The sequence below is a fragment of the Nipponia nippon genome, unplaced genomic scaffold, assembly GCF_047370975.1.
Source record: "Nipponia nippon isolate SJK-2023a ecotype South Korea unplaced genomic scaffold, ASM4737097v1 scaffold_1, whole genome shotgun sequence".
Taxonomy (NCBI): domain Eukaryota; kingdom Metazoa; phylum Chordata; class Aves; order Pelecaniformes; family Threskiornithidae; genus Nipponia; species Nipponia nippon.
The window spans coordinates 166,715,129-166,735,314 of NW_028262290.1; the positions used below are offsets into that span (position 1 = coordinate 166,715,129).

At 55.2% G+C, this 20,186-nt stretch overlaps 1 protein-coding gene across 2 annotated transcripts; it reads right to left on the minus strand.

Annotated features, from left to right (window-relative positions):
• Nucleotides 1–1,324: 1,324 nt before the first annotated feature.
• On the minus strand, nt 1,325–20,186 carry ELP6 (elongator acetyltransferase complex subunit 6). Of its 2 annotated transcripts, XM_087733364.1 has the most exons (7): nt 20,060–20,186; nt 14,457–14,535; nt 12,802–12,872; nt 6,028–6,158; nt 4,031–4,223; nt 2,511–2,657; nt 1,325–1,990 (listed from the first exon to the last, which is right to left on the minus strand). In XM_087733364.1, the coding sequence occupies exons 1-7, from the start codon at nt 20,111–20,113 to the stop codon at nt 1,862–1,864; spliced, it is 804 nt and encodes a 267-aa protein (XP_087589490.1). In that variant the 5' UTR covers nt 20,114–20,186; the 3' UTR covers nt 1,325–1,861. The 2 variants fall into 2 exon arrangements, with proteins under 2 accessions (XP_087589490.1, XP_087589497.1); XM_087733371.1 differs by lacking the exons at nt 12,802–12,872; nt 20,060–20,186 and adding an exon at nt 19,563–19,895.

The following is a 20,186-nucleotide window of genomic DNA, read 5'->3' on the forward strand; positions in this document are numbered from 1 at the left end:
AGGAGGAGACCGAGCCACCAGCCTGGGCAGGGTACAGTGCTGTGCACCCCCCAGCAGCGGTGCCAGGGCCGGCCCAGGCACCATCAGCTACCAGGAACCTTCCCAAGATGCCCCGGGCTCTGTGTGCAGCTCACAGGCGCTTGGGACCCCAAGCCGCGGCGGTGTCCCCGGCTCTGCCTCCGCACAGAGGTTGGACGGGGGTTTGGGCACAGTAAGCTCTGGACCTGACTGCTTCCCAGCTGGCTGCTGGGCTGGACTGGGCAGCGTGAGCACGGCCGGCACGCCGCACTCAGGATCCGGCTGCCTGCCTGGGCCGTGCAGACGGGCAGCTCGGGGCTCACCCACCGAAGAGAATTTGGGCCCGTGATGCGCTGGGGCTTGGGTCAGGCCCAGCAGGCACCACCTGAGCCTAGAAGTTGGGAGGCTGGACTGGAGACACGACTCGGCGCTGTCCTGGGCAGCACGGAGAGACCCACGGGTTACGTTCTGATACAGCAGGGTCGCGCGATCCTATAGCACACACGGGGCCTCGTTCCCCCTCCTGAGTTCCTCGGCACTCGCCACAATCCCCAGAGCCTGCCCGGTCTCCCCGGGCTGCTATCGACAAGCAGCCACAGCCTCCAAGCGTGCCAGGGCTCCCCAAACTCAAGCCAAAGGGGACCGCTCTCAAACCCGCGGCAGGACGGGCCACTGAGCTGTGCAGCATTTCTGCATGGAAGAAGCAGGAACATGTCCCGCTGCCGGAGCCGTTACCCCGGCTCTGGAGCTGCACAGGACCTGGCAGGTCGCCCTCGTCTCTCGCAAGCGTGCGGGATGTTATTTATCTCCCGCTACAGCCAGAGCATCTACCAGGAGACCTCCAGGGCTGAGCTCTGCTCCCGGGACTGCCCTCGCGTCTGTGGGGAAGGAGACAGACCCAAAACCGTCTCCTCACCCAGGCTCGGGAAATGCCCATTTCTCCCCCTCTGCCAAAGGAGCCTGTGGGGAGCGGTTCCCACCCAGAGATCCATGGTTACTTAATGACTGTACCCTTATCTAATTAAAATTAGTGATTATTAGCCCCCAATAATGTTTCAATACAGGCAGGTCATAAGCGCTAATAATGATTTGTGATCAGGGGGCAGTGGCTGAGACAGAGGCTTGTGTCCAAGCGTCTGTCTGTCACCCAAAGCCACGGACGAGCCTGGGAAGCTGCACGCTAAACAGACACACACGGGTGCAGGGGATTCACGTGAAAAGATGGAAAGTAACAAACCAAAGGGAGGAATCAACCGAGCAAGGCAGCCTTTAGGTCTTACAGCAGCAAGGTGTGGGACTAGAGAGGTAGCTATAGATTTTTTTTTTTAATTCTGTGGAAGCTGGTAGTTGAGCAAATCTCTTTTGTGCCAGAGCTGGGAGAAAGGTAAGAATTACAACATGCTCCCAGACCATCCCTGCCTCCACCCGCTCTGTGTCATCTTGTTAAACGCCAGCGGGAGGGTGGGGTGATCCCTCCACGCAGCAGCGCCTGGCACTGCCGTGCCGTAACGCACCGGAAAAGGTGAGGCACGCCCAGCCCTTGGGGCACCCCCCTGCTTGCCTTTACATGCTCTAAGGGCTGTTCATGCCAGTTTTTGCTCTTCCTCTTGGCCTGCGTACGCTGGGAACGGGGTGGGAGGACAAAGGGATGCAGCAGGCTCCGGGCAGGCCAATCCCCTCGTTGGCATGTACTTCAACACGCGTTTGAGCTTCCCTCCTGGGTCAGTTTGCTGCAGCGCTCCTGGAAGGCGCTGGTGAGGCAGCGGGGCTGGTTCGGTGGCACGTACCAGCCTCCCCGGCCTTGCCCTGCGTTGCTCTCTCAGCGCTGTGCGGTATCGCAGCATCACAGGACTGCAGCTGACAGCCCTCTAGCGAAAAAGGTGACGTTCTTGTCCTGGATCTTATACTGGTAGATCTGGACGACATCCTGCTCTGCCGTCAGCTCCAAGGACACTCTCTTAATTATCTTAATCTGCAAAGGGAAAAGGAAGAGGAATATCATCCCTTCGGCTGCCCCAGTCACAGCATCCTCGCCCCCCACGCCTCTCGCTGGCCTGCAGGGAAGGGAGATCACCAATAAAAAACCCATCCTTCCCTTTGGTGGCAGCCCCAGATGAAAGCCCGGGCAGCAACCGGGCCCCAGCGACCCAGCTGCCCTCCCAGCCCAGAAGAGATCATCCAAGCCAGGCTGAGATCCTCCAACAGGAGAGTTTGGGGAAGCTTCCAGGAACTAGATATTTTCCCTTGTGGCAGGATGTCCCTGAATATCGCCGCAGAAGCGGAGTCGCAGCCGTAAGAGCCCGGGTGCTCCAGCAGATCCTGCTGACCACAGCAAGGCTACTTGTTAGCCCTTAGCCATGCTGCAGACCAGGCTGGTCCTGGGTCGTCTCCCGCAGGGCAGACGGAGCGTGTCTCACCTACCCTTGGGCCTGCAGGCAGTGCTGTACGTGACATTAACACATCCCACCTCTCCGTGCTCTCCCGTGCATTACCTGCCCGTGAACATCCTTGCAGAAGCCGGTCGCCAGCCCCTCTACCCACAGGATCAGGTCGCTGTGATGACACAGGGAGTTCGCAACCAGTTCGTTTTCCTCGTCTTCTGAGTCCTCGTTGCTGTGAACCAGCACCACGATGTTCCCCTGGAAGGAGAGCGCCAGACAGCGATGAGCCCCTGGCTGATTCCCAGTCCGCTCAGGGTAGGGAAGGAGAGAGGGCAACGGGGGCTTGCACAAACGCCCCGCTAACTAAGCTGCTTAGACATCCCCCAGCACGGCACCTGGTTCTGAGCTGAAGTCCACTGGGAAAATAAACATATACGCATCTCTGAAACAGCTTGCTGTATATATAGTATATACCTACACACGCACATATACATAATACACAGCCTAAAAATACATCAGCCTTTGTTACAAGACAGCTGTCGAGTTAAACCGGTCTGTCGGGCCCCACAAATGGCAACTCTCTGAGTGAATTCAGAACAGCTAAATAAAGACGTGGCCAAACGGCTGCAGCCAGAGCTGCGATGCTTGAACCTTCATAGCTCCCGCAAGAAGCAAAGAGCTCCCCAACGCAACACCAGCTCTATTAAAAATACATCCCGAGAGTCTCTGCCTCACCCCATGCAGGTCACCAAGGACTTATAACATGAAATTCCCAATCAATTAAAATGTACTTTAAGGCTTCAGAACATCTTAGACAGAAATAGAAACGTGCTAGCATGATTTATCGTCTTTTTTAGCTGCTTTGGAGGTAAATATTCTCAGCAAGCAGAACATCCCCTGTCAGCATTTACAGCACAAACACCCTGGCACCATACGAAGTGCAGGATAACAAAACCCGACACCGTCTACTTTATTTCTCACTCAAGCAGAGAGAGAAGTGGCCGGGGTGGGGGACGCTGCAATGCAAACAGCAAAGGATGGAAGTGACTGTAACGATTTTTGGCCGTGATGCTCTCAGAAGTTAGCAAATCGCTGGGGAGATCTTTGTAGAAGTGCTGCATCATCACACACCCCTAGAAACCAGCCAGTGCCACACACAGCAAGGCTGAAGATCGGTGGAAGCAGAGACTCGCATCCCCTCGGAGCGAGCCTTCATCTCTGCCCCCTGCCAGACTCATCAGCCCCTCGCTACCTTCGTAACCCCTTTCCTTCCCTGCCCTCCCGCACGCACACAAACATGGGTGTGGGTAGAGGTCTCCGGAGAGCCAGGAGCTCTAAAGAAACAATATTTTACACTTCGAAGCCCTGTTCGCACATCAGGGACAGAGAGAGCCCTTCTCTGGGCAGCACCTCCTGGGAAACCAGTTGCAAAGGACCCTACGCAGGTACTCCAGGGACTGACACAACTCCCTGAGGGTGGCCCTAGAGCAATGATTTTAACTTCTTGGACAGCCAACGCCTTCCAAAACCTCATCATGCACAGGTGGAAAAAGCAAAGAAAGCCAAGCTTTGCTCCAGAGGCTCTTTTGTACATGTAGCTTACAGGACGCAGCATGGGGAGGGAGCAGTACCTTCAGCTGGGAGCACACCGCGACTCTGCAGTAGTGGATGAAGTCCAGCACCGCCACCGGCGTGGCGCCCAGGCTGAGCAGGACGCTGAGGTCGTCCACCAGCAGCACAGGGCCCTTCCAGGAGTCGCTGCCAGCGGGAGTCAGGGACGTCCGGACAAAGTCAAACAAGGCTTTGAGGTTGGAAGCGCTCTCACTGGAAGAGAAGGAGGAGGTCTCAAGGGGCTTGGCTCACGCGCACGTTGTCTGCGCCCCCTCCTCGCCCACTGCCCCAACGCAGGGAACGCCAGGCTGCACCGTCCCTGCTGTCCCCACTGCTGTGGCAGTCACCAGGTCGTAGGCTTCCCTGCAGTCACTGCTCCTTCGCTCGCCTGCGTGCAGTGAAACCCTTGTGCCTGATCCAGGGATCACAGAATCACAGAAAGGTTTGGGTGGGAAGGGACCTTCCAAGGCCATCCAGTCCCACCCCCCGCCATGAGCAGGGACATCTACAACCACATCAGGTTGCTCAGAGCCCCGTCCAGCCTGGCCTTGGATGTTTCCAAGGATGGGGCGTCGACCACCTCTCTGGGCAACCTGGGCCAGTGTCTCACCACCCTCAGCACAAACAATTTCTTCCTTATATCCAGTCTGAATCTCCCCTCCTTTAGTTTAAAACCATTCCCCCTTGTCCTGTCGCTACAGGCCCTGCTAAAAAGCCTGTCCCCACCTTTCTTGTCGGCCCCCTTTCAGCACGGCAAGGCCGCAGTGAGGTCTCCCCGCAGCCTCCTCCTCTCCAGGCTGAACCCCCCCAGCTCTCAGCCTGTCCTCCCAGCAGAGCTGGGCCACCCTCGGAGCATTTCGGTGGCCTCCCCTGGCCCCGCTCCAACAGCTCCATGTCCTTCCCGTGCTGAGGACCCCCGAGCTGGACGCGGGGCTCCAGAGGGGTCTCCCCAGAGCGGGGCAGAGGGGCAGAATCCCCTCCCTCGCCCCGCTGCCCACGCTGCGGGGGATGCAGCCCAGGAGACGCTTGGCTTGCTGGGCTGCGAGAGCACATCGCCGGCTCGTGGCCAGCTTTTCATCCCCCAGCACCCCCAAGCCCTTCTCGGCAGGGCTGCTCTCCACCCCTCCATCCCCCAGCCTGTGCTGACACCGGGGGTTGCCCCCACCCAGGTGCAGGACCCTGCCCTTGGCCTTGTTGAACCCCATGAGGTTGGCATGGGCCCACTTCTTGAACTTGTCCAGTGCTTGATCCTGCCGCACTCCATCAACACCCACCCACCCAGACCCCAGGGGCTGCAGGGTCCCATGGCACAGGGCTCTGCAGGGTTCCAGTCCCTGCCCTGGGTCTCACCAAAGGCCCATCCAGCCCAGCGCGAGTCTGAAACAGCAGGGAGCCGGGAGCACACAGGAACAGGGCAAGCGCACGGCCGTCCTTGCTCAGACGCTGCCTGACCCAGAGGTGGTACCTTCCAATTTAACAGCCCTCAGTGCATTTTTTTTTTTTTTTCTATCAAATCATCAGGGACATGAAGAAAGTGAAATGGGAATAAAAAGGAAAGCCAGCATAGTGAAAGCAGCACTGTTCTCTTGGATGAGAATAAATCTCAGAATAATAAAAAAAAAAAGGAACAAAACTGCTTGGATGGAATTTTATTTGACACAAACATGTTGAGTGCTGAAATAAATTTTCTCTAGACCTATAACATGCTTGGCAATGAGGATGGAGGCAGAAATCACCCTGAAACGCTGGAGAAGGGGGACAGAATCCCTCTCCGAGCAGCAGGGAGAGACAGGGCAGGATAAGCACCGCAATGTGCACGGCGCTGGCACTTCACTCAGGTGTTGGGCTACCGAGTCCCCGGGCCCTGGAGGGAAGCCCAAAGGGAGCTGGGTCTCAGCTGCGCACTTCACTGCTGCTCTCGGTGTTGGCTGCAGTGGCAGGAGACACGAGGGGGGCAAACGCTCTGTGCGGGGGACCCTGCTGAGCCCCAGCAGAACCACCAACTGGTCAGGTTTACCTTATAAACTGGAGAGGACTGGGCTGTCCTGACTGTTCCTCCTCCTCTCCAAACAAGAGGTCAAGGCAGGACTTGAGGCCTTCCAAGAAGACAAGCTGTCCCCGTTCTTTGGCAGCGGTCAGACTGACTCCCTCGAGAGAGGAAAACATTATGCTGCAGAGCGCACAGCTTTGGCGGAATGGTGCAAACAGAACCAAGCGGATCAACGGCTCATTTTTATCGTCTTATCTAAATGTGCTAATAAAGTCAATGCCTCAGTGACAGGGGATGAAACAGGCGGTTCTGTTACACACGCTGGTGGACACATTCGCTCTCCTGTATTTTTCCAGGAGTTTAAAAAAAAAAAAAAAAAAAAGGCACTGTGATTTGGGGCTTAAACATCCTGGAATTGCTCCTGGGAAGACAGCAGCATCGCTGCATGGGAGAAAGACAGCTGCTTCCCCAGAGGCAGGGAGAGGATGGGTACAGGCTGCCTCAAGGACCCTCTGTGAGCAGTTCCTTCACCCTCCCTTCTTGGGTGGCAAAAGCCTTTGGTTTTCACTATCTCCAAATCATCATTGCTGTGGCAATAACGACTCCCCGGCACAACCCACACACCTGAGCGAGGCACGGCCCGGATCTGGAAAACGGCGTGGGCTGGGCAACCCGACGCCTGCACAATGCTCAGGAGAGAGCAGCGTGGCCGGGGCTCCCGTGGGAAGCAGCCTCAGCCCTGACTCCCCTTGGGAGAAGGAGGAGGGACCGTGACAAACTGCCTGGGGCCGCGGCTCAAACTTTCCAGCTCTCAGCCCTGCTTCACCGTGAGGCCGACCTCAAGAACCACGTGCTGGGCACGTCCAGCCCCAGCGGAGAAAGCCCTGGCAGGGTCGCAGCAGACGTGCAGAAGACCCCAGCTGGAGATCTAGCTCATGAACTCCTGTCTGATCCTCCTTTCTTTCATCGGGAAGGGTTACTTTTGCCAACCATTCCTCAGCTTACTGGTAACTGCATCAGTCCACCCTTCAGGAGAAAAATTTAGTACCTGTTACCAACACGATCATACAAAGATATTTTGTGCGCGCTATCTTCAAACCTCGGCCAAACCGTGCATTTCCCAGCAGCAAGAAGTGCAAATTTGCTCGCTCTCCAGTGCGGGTTGCTTCCCATATTTCACAACGCAACTGTAATTTCTTAAAATGGAACCAAGGAGCATTAATGCCAAGATTCGCAGCATCTTGGCAGCCTGGAAATAGGGCTGTTGTGCAACGCAGCAGGTAGGTGGAGAAGATGGCGAGATAGACGGTTTACAAAGAGTTCAGGAAGGTTTAGCTCAATGCAGTATTGCTTGACAGGCAGAACTGGTGAGCCAGAGGCCAGGAACCAGAAACAAGGATCCTGAGAAAGCAGTTCCCATATCCCCCGAGAGAAGACATCCCTTTGGGATCCTGCAAGATTTTGCATCCTCCGAAGAGGGTGGCTGAGCAGGAGTGGTCAGGAACAGAGGCAAGTCCTAGGGCAGGAGCCCTTACCTTAAGCCAGGACTGGCTTCTGCCTGGCCACTGGAAGAGGCACACACCAGCAGCACTGGCGCTTTTGACCAGGAATTTTTTAAGCATCACAGAAAATACAGATTTTTACTTCTTTCCTAAGCCATCACGCTGGGAGCTGCAGGACACTTGAGCACAGAGTCTGTCTGAGTCGCCCAGCAAGGGGAAGGCTCGTAGCAGCTCTTCCCCCAGGACCTCGAGCACTGAACAGAGCGCTGTGCTTGGCACTGCCCCAACACCTTCTTCTGAAAAGGCCTTGGAGGTTTTCCAAGCGTTTCCCAGTCCTCACGACACTCCGAGAGCCACCGCGCTCTCTTTGCTCACATGGGAGAGGGAGATGCAGCAAAGCTATATGTCCACTTCTGCCTCCTGCTTTCTGCCCTTTCTTTTCACCTGCTCAACCTTCCTGTTATTCTGACATGAAAATGTAAGTGCCAACATTTCACACCCCCTTTCTCTTCTATTTATTTAAAAAAAAAAAAATTGTAAAGCCACATCTTAAGCATCTGATCAATGAGACGATCCCTACGAGGGCCCAGTGGCCTTGTGAGCGTGGCATTTCCCCAGGAGGACCTCCAGAGAGAAGGTCTGGGTAGATACAGAAGAGGTCCTTTCCAGGAAGATTAACCCTGAGCTCCTGCAAGGCTTATCAGTTGCCACACGTTCACTGCTAATGAGAGGAAAGACAGATTTCCACTGCTTTTCCTCCCAGCTGGAAGGCGAGGGGGAGAGATCCATTCATCAGGGCTGCTGCCAGAAAACGCTGTCTACGGCAATTAGAAAATGGATCAGAGGCAACATCTTCCATCACAGCCAGGGGATACAAGCATCCTTGACTGGCAGAGGTTACTCGGGGGGAAAAGGCCGTCTGAGGCATGCCCACCTCAGATCCAGTTTCTAAATCAGCCCTGAGCTTGCCCCTCTCTTTCCTGGCTTTCCACACGTGCTTCTGGGAGGAAAGCGGTCCCACCGGCCAGGCAAACCCGGGGAAGGAGAGCCTCGGGCAAGGCACCAGCCAGCACTTTTGGACATACTCCCTTTGTTTTCAAGCGCCCTCTCAATAAATAGCACTAACCAGCAAGTGCTGCAGCACACTCTTGCCTCATCTAATCCACATTTTCTCCTCTCTTTTCCCCGTCTCCCAGGCAAGCCAGGAGCAGCAATTCCCACAAATGAGACTCGTGGGGCCCTTTGCTCTCCCTGCCCTACCTCCCGCCAAGCCCAGCAGAGGCTGACGTGGGCTGCAGGCAGAGGGATTTGGCTTTTGCAGGTGATACTTGCTCGCTAAAACCGTGCCAGAAAGCAGGGCAGGAATGGAGCGCTAAGGGAAGCCTCTTGGGCAACTGCAAGCACACACCATGGAAAAATTTCTGGCCAAGGACAGAAGAACCTTTATGTGGCAGGCCAGGAGTGGGGAACGGCCAGCAAATACCTGACGTGCCATAAAGCGGGGCTGGGTTGCAGGGCAGTCCCACAAACCTCATCCCCTGGTGAATTTTTGGAGCCCACAGGACTTGGCACTTGCTGAAATGCTTTGCTACAGCAGTGGCTAAATTCACGATTAACGTCAATAATTCAGAAAATGATTTTAACTTTGCTTCAGCCATTTCTTCCTGCACGCACAAACCCTCTATAGTTCAGATCAGCAAGAAAACAGTGTCCCCTCTTTAAAATACCCAGCAGCTTAGTGCCGTTACACCAGGGCCTGCCTGGATGACAGAGAGAAGGGCCACAGCACACGAAGGCGGCAGGCAGGGGCAGTGTGCTTGTGGGTCAGACCAGGAATTCGATCCCCTCCGTGCCACGATGTTCCTGGGCGGACCTGACAAGCCCAGTTTCATTTTCCAGCTGGGGAACCAGGTCCCAGAGAGGCAGCGTTGGATGGAGACCCGGACTCACCCCGCTGCAGTCATCTGCCACAGCAAACCTCTGCCTGTCTCCCAGCTAGCAGCCCACCTGGTGTCACCTCTGGAAGCAGCCCAGGAAGCACCAGGAAAGCTTGGAGACGGTGGAAAAAGTGCTCAAAATGGCCAAGGGCACCTGCCCGAGTGCCACAGACACTACACACGTCCCTGCTGCACAGCACCCAAACAGCGTGCATTACCAGCCGTGAAAGCTGTCATTATCTCACAGCGCTGCGCTCCATTATCGCTGGGAGCACGCAGACATTATCTCTGGCAATCTGTCATTTATCGATCAAGCCCAGAAATGCTTCTGAAACAGCAGCTCGGTGTGACTGGGGCTGCGAGCTCCACAACGGAGCACAATTGTTCTCGTCCGTCCGGGATGCTGCCAGCCAGGCCTGCCAGCAGTGACAACCCTTCACACCAGCACCGTCGCTCACCGCTGGCCGTTTCATAAGGGAAAGCAAAATATTTGCAGGAGAAAACTAGTAATGGAGCGTGCGAGGCAGCTGTCATAACTGAAACAGCGAATGCGGCCGTGGTACAAAGTGCGACGATCTGCCATCAGGCAACCGGCCAAGGTCTCTTCTCTCGCACCGCTACCTGCAGGGGAAAGCAGAGGTGACCAGGCGATGTCCTGTGGGGACAGGGGAGCCAGGCAAGAGGGAGACCAAATGGGAACAAATATGTTTTTGCTTTAAAACAAAACAAACATTGTACAAATAACGGTGGGAACACCAATATGGCAAGCTGCCCTGGTAGCCTCGCTACGGCCCAGCGTGTTCTCTACAAGGTCATGACAAATAACATTAACTGTCCCTTAAAATTAAGTGCAGATCCTCATGAAAAGAGCGGGATTTGCAGAAAAGGAGAAGTGTGAAGCCAGTATTGCAGAGCCAGCACAGGCACAAAAATCCAGGGAAGCTTTTTCCTGCAGGTAAAAGTACATCACTGCATTTAGCTAGCACATCAGGAACTGGTTCTGGACTGGTAAGACCTGGCAACACTGTGAGGAAGCAGCGCGTAAGGTATGCGCTATTTCAACTATGTAACTACGTATAAATATTCAGTATATCACCATACATCAGGTGCTACAAGGACCAGATCCACAAAACACGGCTGTAAAGGCAGTATAATATGATCCTGGCTCCAGGACCCTTCCTCCCAGGCCTAGCACCACCCCGCTCCCAGCAGAAACAGGAGCATCACTAAGTTATGAAGCTTTTCCAACTGCAGTCTTTCCTAAGTACGTAATCTCCTGCTAGGAATGATTATGCACGGGAGATTTAACCCGTGGATGGGATAACATAACGCAGGTGGCTGCCCACGAGCCAGATTCTTCCAAGCACCTCCCGGAGGAACTATGGCCTGACCCCCTGCAACTCTGCCGGCCAACAGAGCGCCAGCAGCTGGTCCTGGGCTCCCCACCGAGGACGAGGAGGTGGGAAGGGAGCAGCCGGTCGTTTGGGGGAGCATGCAGCTCACCTAACCGCGGCACGACGCAGCTCGGGATACTGCCTGAAACGGGGCTTTGCTGCAGCCACGTAAATGACATCCCGGCTGGTCTCCAGTAGAGATCTACAGCAGCAAATTCTTAAGCAAGTCTAAGAGTGGAACTACCCTGCCAAAAACCACCTTTACTGAGCCTGATGTATTCATTTAGGCAAAGAAGGATTAAAGCAAAAGACGAGATCTTATGGAAACTCGGACAGATATAAATAACTGATGTTACGACCTCCAACTCCGCAGAGCTTAGGAAGAATTCACAACAACCGACTGCACGGGCACTTGTGAAGTTATAATGTAAGACTGACTCAGACTTGAAACCATCAGGACAGGGAGAGCTCATCGCCGCGGGCCAATGTAATCGCTTCTCTGAACTCCCCTGGGCAAACCGCATTGTTGTTCTTATCACCTCCCGTCACGTCAGTAACCTTTCTGTTGAAGCATCAGGCAGCAAATCATTTCGATTTGCATTGCACGTGCGCTCCAGCTAATCCTCGTGTTCTCTCCCTTCTCAGACGCTCCCAGGAGGGAGATGACAACAGCACCTATTAAAAGCAGACGCACAAGCTGTGCACCGGGGAATTTCGCCACATTAGGAAACACACCAACAAACACGATTCTGCTTTTAGAGCAGGCAAGGATCCCATATTTAACAGCTGAATCTCCTAACTACACCCGTTGCTGTGCCCCGTTTCGTGCCCCGCTTAGCAAGTTCCCCCCAAGATTTCCCCCTCTCTGCAACGCGAAGGCCAGAACTATTCAGTGCTCGCAGAGGCTGGTTTGCCCAGCAGCGGGAATTTGCTCTGCAGAGGAATCGCATGCTGAGTATCTGACAGAGTTAAAGCTCCACGTGGAAACACTTCGTTTGCTCAGTTTGTTTTATTTAACTTAGGTCTGAGCTCTCAGACCATTGATCTCCTTTTAAAAGGTAAAAATGGAGTACTAAATAAAAGACAGTTTAGCAAGAACCAAAACGCAACCCACATTTACGGTGGGGAACACACCGTGATTGCAACACCTGGTTCTTCAACACCTGAAAGTCTTTAAAAGCAGCAGCACCACTGGGATTCCCAGCGGAACCAGAGGAGGGAGGACCAGCGCAAGCCCTCATCCCTTCGGCCCTGGGAGGTCACCTGGACTTCACAACCAAGAGATGCAGTTTAAAGCCAGAGCTCAGACTGATTTGCTGACACCAGGAACGACTTTGTTTCTCCGTTTCCTTGTTTCAGGGTACACACAATCCTTGCCTGACTCACCCCGGGAAGGAAATCCGTAAGAACGTACTCAGCACTTGTGGTTCCTCGGACGCTTCACACTGATGGCTTGGCCTGGAGGCCAGAAGAGGCACAGAGGTGTCCTTCTGAATCTACAGGTGGTTCAGCCCAAAGCACTTCATCGCAACATAACCACAGGACAGAAGACAAAGCCACCTCGGGACCTCCTGTGCCGAACAGCCAGTGCACCCCGCAGGCGTACAGAAAGCCCGCAGGGACACAGGCACCACAGGGCTTTTCTCCCCAGAACGCTAATGAAGCTACATCTACCAGTCTGGGCCTGTCTGGGGAATGCTGATCTCTGGAAAACATTTCCAAGCACAAAGAAAGCAAGCAGCCATTCAGCGCTCTGCCCTCTCCTTGTAGCCAGGTTTTTGCCCTATATCACATCTCTCCAGCGAGAAGTGCTCTCCATCCCCTGCCGCAGGAGCGCCAATCCTGACTGTCCCTGTCAAGATCGGGAAACGTTTGCTCACATGCAATTCCTGTTCCCCATTCTCATTCCTTTCCACCCAACAGAAACTACCCGGACCTGTAATTATTAACCTATGCCAAGAGACTTACCAGCTTCTGCGCTACGATGTTATAGTGACTGAAGGACTGGAGCAGGGCCACAAAGCAAACCTTACAGCCAGCTGGGTGAGAAGACAAAAAGACACATTATCATTTCAATTTTGTGAGCTGCCATTATCAAAGCACATAAATCACAACAGCCAGGCTACAAATCTGTCTGGAAAGGCCTTGAAGTGAGACAGACCTAGGCAGCCCCTCGCTTGCTCGTGGCTGGGCTTTCAATTTTCACCTTTCTAGAGGATTTCCACATTAAAAAGAAAGGGAAAGAACAAGAAAAAGATGACATAAAAAAGCAGGAGGCCCTTTTTCTGTCTCGTGCCATCCTGCCCTGGGATCTCCTGGCACAGTTTGCTGGTACTTCTGCAAGGAGGCCAACAGCCGACCGTGACACGAACTACTGAAACCACCAACGTGCCAAAAATCCCTGTTTTGGCTCTCGTAGGGCAAGTGACCTTGACTGGAAAAACACACAGAACAAGCCAGTTTGAGAAAGACACCTCACTAAAATGTGATTTTGGAACACCCAGCACGTGACAACCTGGCCTCGTGGTTTGGGTATGACCAAAATCAGTGTATTTGTTACTCCCTGCCAGAGAGCAGGACGTGGATTTCAAGTGGAACAAGTCAGTGGCCCCAGCTGAGGCGTCACTGACTCCTCGGGAGCTCCCAAAGGTTCTCAGCACCAAGCGGGTACTTGGACAACACAGGGGTGCCACAGACAGCGTACACTGGCAGCCGGGTCCCTGGGTGGAAATGAGAGGGTGACAGCAAGCACACCTGCCTTGAGGTGCAATCCCAATCCCAAAGGGCTTCCCAACCACAAGGCACAGTGAGACTTTTCCCAGGCAGACGGGCAGCTCCCTGCAGCGACTCCCAGGACCTGCAGGTCAGCAGAGCCATGCAGGGATGCGGGCAGGGCTGTCCCTTTGAACCGTTCACACTCTTAGTAACCTGCTCTCCACGGGCTTTCCTGCAGTTTGACTCTGTTCAAGTAAAACCAATTTTTAAAAACAAAGTAAAACCATAGCTGAGGCAGTGGCGGTTACGGGGGGCAGGATGCGCTCAGCCCCGCCACCTGCACAGCTCTCTGAGCTAAATTTCAAGTCTGATGGGTACCAGATTCGCTGGGCTGGAAAGCAGCAAGCTTGCTTTGCCAGCAGAATGCTGGAGGAGCCCATGAGCCCAGCGCCTGCTCTGCAGGGGCTGGCAGGTTACTCACAGGTGAAACTGTTAGCAGAAAAGCAATTAGGCAACTTGCCAGGCTCTTTGTTTGTTTCTTTACTCACTACCAGCTTATCTATTTGTTAGTTGTTCCTGATATTCTTAATTACATTATAAAACACCTAGCTAGTGAAGTAATTGCAGTCAACACCTCACTGTCAGATGCCCATGTGATTTACAACGTTCACTGCACCCATGATGAAACAAGGTGTACAGACATTATGGGATGTACCCGAGGACACAGAGCAAGGCCTAAGAACAAGTCAGGACTGGGATCCATAAATCCTGACCCCAAAGCTTTGCGCTAATCCGAGGATGCCTCACAAAACCAGCCTCTGCTCACACAGCACACGGTATGCTGAAGGAACCTCCAAGGAGTAGGCAAAGGCAAACCCTTGCCTTGGCGAGTCCTGCTGCTGACATACCTCTGAGGTAGAAGGAGAGGAAATGGTGCACCAGGAAGCTGCCGTCTGTTCTGGTGTCTCGCAGCAGCGTGAATTTACCCTGAAAAAGAAGCAGCAAAATAACTGAACAGAGGAAGATGAGGGCATAAACTGCTCCCGGCTCCATCTTGGTAGACAAGATGTCTGCTCAGGCTAGGGAAAACTCTGCAGGTGTTAGTCAGAGAAAGAATCATAGAACCACAGAATGCTTTGGGTTGGAAGGGACCTTCCAAGGCCATCCAGTCCCACCCCCTGCCACGGGCAGGGACATCTACAACCACATCAGGCTGCTCAGAGCCTCGTCCAGCCTGGCCTTGAGTGTTTCCAGGGATGGGGCATCGACCACCTCACTGGGTGTCTCACCACCCTCATTGTGAAAAATTTTTTCCTTGTGTTTAGTCTGAAAACACAGACTCCTTTAGTTTAAAACCATTCCCCCTTGTCCTGTCGCTACAGGCCCTGCTAAAAAGCCTGTCCCCACCTTTCTTGTCAGCCCCCTTTCAGCACGGCAAGGCCACAGTGAGGTCTCCCCGCAGCCTCCTCCTCTCCAGGCTGAACCCCCCCAGCTCTCAGCCTGTCCTCCCAGCAGAGCTGGGCCACCCTCGGAGCATTTCGGTGGCCTCCCCTGGCCCCGCTCCAACAGCTCCATGTCCTTCCCGTGCTGAGGACCCCCGAGCTGGACGCGGGGCTCCAGGGGGGTCTCCCCAGAGCGGGGCAGAGGGGCAGAATCCCCTCCCTCGCCCCGCTGCCCACGCTGCGGGGGATGCAGCCCAGGAGACGCTTGGCTTGCTGGGCTGCCAGAGCACATCGCCGGCTCGTGGCCAGCTTTTCATCCCCCAGCACCCCCAAGCCCTTCTCGGCAGGGCTGCTCTCCACCCCTCCATCCCCCAGCCTGTGCTGACACCGGGGGTTGCCCCCACCCAGGTGCAGGACCCTGCCCTTGGCCTTGTTGAACCCCATGAGGTTCACAGGGACCCCCCTCTCCAGCCTGCCCCGCTCCCTCTGGATGCCATCCCGTCCCTCAGGCGTGTGAACTGCACCGCTCAGCTCGATGCCATCTGCAAACGTGCTGAGGGTGTGCTCGATCCCACTGTCTGTGTCACTGATGAAGATATTGAACAGCGCTGGCCCCAGTACGGACCCCTGAGGGACACCACTCGTCTCTGAAGAAGTGGACAAGCAGCGCTCCAGCCACCCATCCCTTTACAAAGGGATGCCAGTGCCTCCTCCGGACACAGCCCGTGGGGAGGCATCCGAAGATGCTGAGTTGGCTTCTTTCTGAAAGACATGCCTGCCAGCTGAAAGCCCTTGCGCCAGACTGAGACCCCAGCTGGGCCCCCACGCTCTGCGCCCACCAAGAGCCACCTCCTCCTGTGGAAACACCCGGCTGCTGCAGAGGACACCAACGAGCAGCGCTGTGCTTTCCAACACCAGCACATCCAGAGCGCACACGTATTTGTGCCCCTGGTGCCGGACACCATCGTCACGGGTGCTTGTGAGCAATTTCCACCTCCCAGCTTTGTCCCCCTCTCCTCCAATTCGCAGTCATCTTCTGTCTACTCCAAGTGGCACAGATGGCAGGGGGACAACAGCCACCCACTCTGTTCCCAGTCCATTCTCCCACTGCCATGGCCAGCACCGCCTGTGCGCTTAAAATGGCAGCCCTGCTACAGCCACTGTTTCTGCTGTCCCCACGCAGCCCTCTTGCCCCCTGTTCCAGGCTTACCTCAACCGTGCCACATTCAGAGCAGAAAACCTTGTGATCAAAATATGTGTACTGGAGCAGAGCTCTCTGCACAAAGTATATATCTTGTTTTGATCACGCAGGAAATTAATTCCGTTCATCAGTGCGTGCTTGTTATCAGTCCCAGTCTCATCAAGGCATTTGTTTCCATTAAAACCTCAGTCAAGATGTCTCTTTAATCAATACAAATCATAGAAGGGCTGTTTTTAATCACAAAGAACTTATCAATGCATTTTTTTCAATCTATTAGAAGAAAAAAAAAAAAAAGCGCTTTGCGGCAACAAGCAATCTACCCATAGGCAATTCACAAGCCATCTATCAGAGGTAACTCCCCGATGCCTACAACGTGTTCTAAAGCGGTGCTAATGGAACGGCAAATATTGAACACATCTGCAGGGAATGCAAAGCAGAAGCCAGGGCAGAGAAGTGCTGCTCTGCCTCAGCCAGAGAAAGCTCCTTCCCACCCAAAAAAAAAATGGTAATGCCTCTGTGGCCACTACAATAACAGGAGGCACGACCCCGGTGAGCATCTCACCGAGATGTGTCCTCCGTGGCTAAGCCTGGAGGAGTCTCTGGGTTCAAACAGCACAAGCTGAAACGTTCAATGGTTTATCTTCTGCACAACTCCATCCCCTTCAATTCCCCTCTTCCCCGCGATGGCTCCCTGCAACAGCAGGCTGAACACCACCCTGAGTCCCCTCCCTCGCCTGCCAGCTCTCGAACGGCTCTCTCCTTTGCTCCCACATACACCATGCAGAATGCGGCAGGGTGTCATCATTCACAGCATACATTATTCCGCTTCTTCAAACCTTCCAGTTCCCAACCCTTAAATCCTGCCAACCCTCGCTTCGCTGTCACGCTGCAGCTGCTTAGATAGCACTCAAAACTCTTCATTTCTGACACCGAGATGCCCAGATAGGCCGAGGTGGAAATGTCCAAATTGTGCATCTCCAGAGGCAGCAGCTGCACCAAAGCACAGCTGGTGGCAGGGAGGAAGGCAACAGCTCCGGGAAGCTCCAGCATCCTGCTTGTGGCCACAGAACTGCCCCAAAGCCTTTACCAACTCCAGAGCACTGGCCACAAATACAGGAATTCTCCTGCTGAGGAGCCGGTAAGTCCTGGCCGCGCCACCAGGACCGTGTTTGCTGGCGTGCAGAAACCCCACGGCCCACAGTTTGCCACCACTGAAGCAGGGTCTGATTCTCTTCCCCCTTCTGCACATCCTCAAGCCCAAAGACGCTGCTGGGGATAAAGCACTTCCAAAGGCAAGGCCTTCTTGTAGCACCTTCTCCATCCGCCTGCCCCAGCCCATTCCCTCCATGCTCTGCTTTCACGCTCTTTCCACCTGCAGGCTACAAGGCAGAAGCTGCAGCTACTTGTTAGAAACTGCCAAAATCCCTTGGCAGGGCAGCAGCGGGTGTCACGAGCATTCAGCAGTGACATGTCAGATACACCCACGCAGGCGGCAGCTCCATCCACCTACCAGCCCTGCAGCGAAGGCATTTGTCAGCACTCTGAAAACGGCACAAGCCAACCGTGGAGGTGCAGAAATCGGGATGGCAGAGATGGGAGGGAGAGATTTGCAAAGAGCTGATGCTTTTTAAGCACAGCGGGAGACCCATTTCCAGCCAGCCTTGGCCAAATATCTCGGCACACCCCACGGACCGTGCCTCCCGAGGGGCAGAGCCCGGCTCCAGACTGCACGGCTCTGCGCAGCAATCGGTGACGCTCAGCGGTGCAGAGGGGGACTTGCAAACCAAGAATACTCATCGTTTACCACCGGGTTAGTCCACATCGCAGTGTATGAACTTAATCTTCCACCTCCGGCATCAGAGAACACCGCTCGTTCTGCAGCCAGCCGTACGCTGGGGCTACACTACTGCCAGACGCCGCGACGAAGAGGAACCTGGAGCGTGCGGTGGGAAGTCCAAGTCCCTGGCTGACGGGAGAGGAACAGCCCACACAAATCCAAGGCAATTCCTCACACAGAGGAGCCTTTGGTTCAGCTCCTCTGTCAGGTCCTGCCTGTGCCACCAAGTCAAAACCCAGGATCTCAAGGCCAAATCTCTTTTGGGTTTTGCTCTGCAGAATTTCCTGATCGCATCAAGGTCAGCGCCCCCCATCTCCAAAACCAGGCTTTTGGATGACAGCGTCCCCACTCGTCCCACAGCTCCGCCATCAAACCCACCTTAGAGCACAGGCTCTGCTCTGCCAACACTCGAACTCCACCAAGGGCTCCTCGCTTAGCATTTCACGTGCGTTAAAATCCCAGTCATCAACCCACAGGAACCACAGGGACTTGGGAATTTACACAGCCTCAGATCCTCATAGAATCACAGGTGGTTTGGGTGGGAAGGGAACTTTCCAGGCCATCCAGTCCCACCCCCTGCCACGGGCAGAGACATCTCCAACCACATCAGGCTGCTCAGAGCCCCGTCCAGCCTGGCCTTGGATGTTTCCAAGGATGGGGCATCGACCACCTCTCTGGGCAACCTGGGCCAGTGTCTCACCACCCTCAGCATAAATAATTTCTTCCTTATATCCAGTCTGAATCTGCCTTCTTTTAGTTTAAAACCATTCCCCCTTGTCCTGTCGCTACAGGCCCTGCTAAAAAGCCTGTCCCCACCTTTCTTGTCAGCCCCCTTTCAGCACGGCAAGGCCACAGTGAGGTCTCCCCGCAGCCTCCTCCTCTCCAGGCTGAACCCCCCCAGCTCTCAGCCTGTCCTCCCAGCAGAGCTGGGCCACCCTCGAAACATTTCGGTGGCCTCCCCTGGCCCCGCTCCAACAGCTCCATGTCCTTCCCGTGCTGAGGACCCCCGAGCTGGACGCGGGGCTCCAGGGGGGTCTCCCCAGAGCGGGGCAGAGGGGCAGAATCCCCTCCCTCGCCCCGCTGCCCACGCTGCGGGGGATGCAGCCCAGGAGACGCTTGGCTTGCTGGGCTGCCAGTGCACATTACTGGCTCACAGCTTCAGCCTATCCTTCACAGAGAGCGATACCGCTACCACCGAGCCTCAGCCACCAACCTCTACCAGGTTTGCTTGGAGCCTTGGGGGCCCGACCTCTATCCAGCGGCGCTCTCTTGGCTTTTACCCGGCGTTTCTTCCCTTGCAGACCAGCCCTGCCCCGCTCCGGGCAGGCAGACGAGGAATTACCTCACCAGCATTTTCCCGCCCAGGGAGAAAGCCGCCCTACTCACATCACAAGCTCTACAAGGAGAGAAGGGGGAAAACTCAGATTTACTAATTATATTATCACCTCAAACGCGCTTTTGTTATCTCAGCTAGTATCTATCAGGGAAAACATGGAGTAATGTGCAACACACGTGTATTTTATTAATTTTTTACCTGAAGCACTTCATGGCTGTTACACAGGGCGAGGGTGTTTAGTTACGGCGTGACTTCATTAGCACAAAAACTGCATGGATGAACTAATTTAGTGGCCTAACGGAAGAGAAACCTCTAGAACACACCACAGGGCCCGGAGGAGCACTGGGTAGCGGGTTTTACCCCCACTTTTGCCGCTATTCCCAGCACGGCAGCTACCACGCACAGCCACAGGACCCGAGGGCTGTGGGGACAGGGCCCGGCCCCTCCGTTAGCGGCGGGGAGCCAAGGCCGGGCGAAGGGAAGGGCCCTGAGGCGGTTAATCACCCCGGGAGAGGCCGAGACCGCCGCCATGCCGCCCTCCCACCGCCTCAGGAAGCCCCGCCCCTCCCGGCATGCACCGCGCGGCTCCCGGCGGGCCGCGCCCGCCCGGACTACAACTCCCAGCAGGCCCCGCGCGGGCCTCCACCGCCGCTGCCACGGTGGCCCCTCTCCCACCCTGCCGCCCGCCCTCTCACCGTCTCCGGCCGCTGCGGCGAGGCGCCCAGCAGCTCGTTCAGCTCCGCGAACATGGCGGCCGCCCGCCGCTGCGGTGACCCGGTGGCTTCCGCACCGGGGCGGAGGCCGTGAGGCCCCGCGCATGCG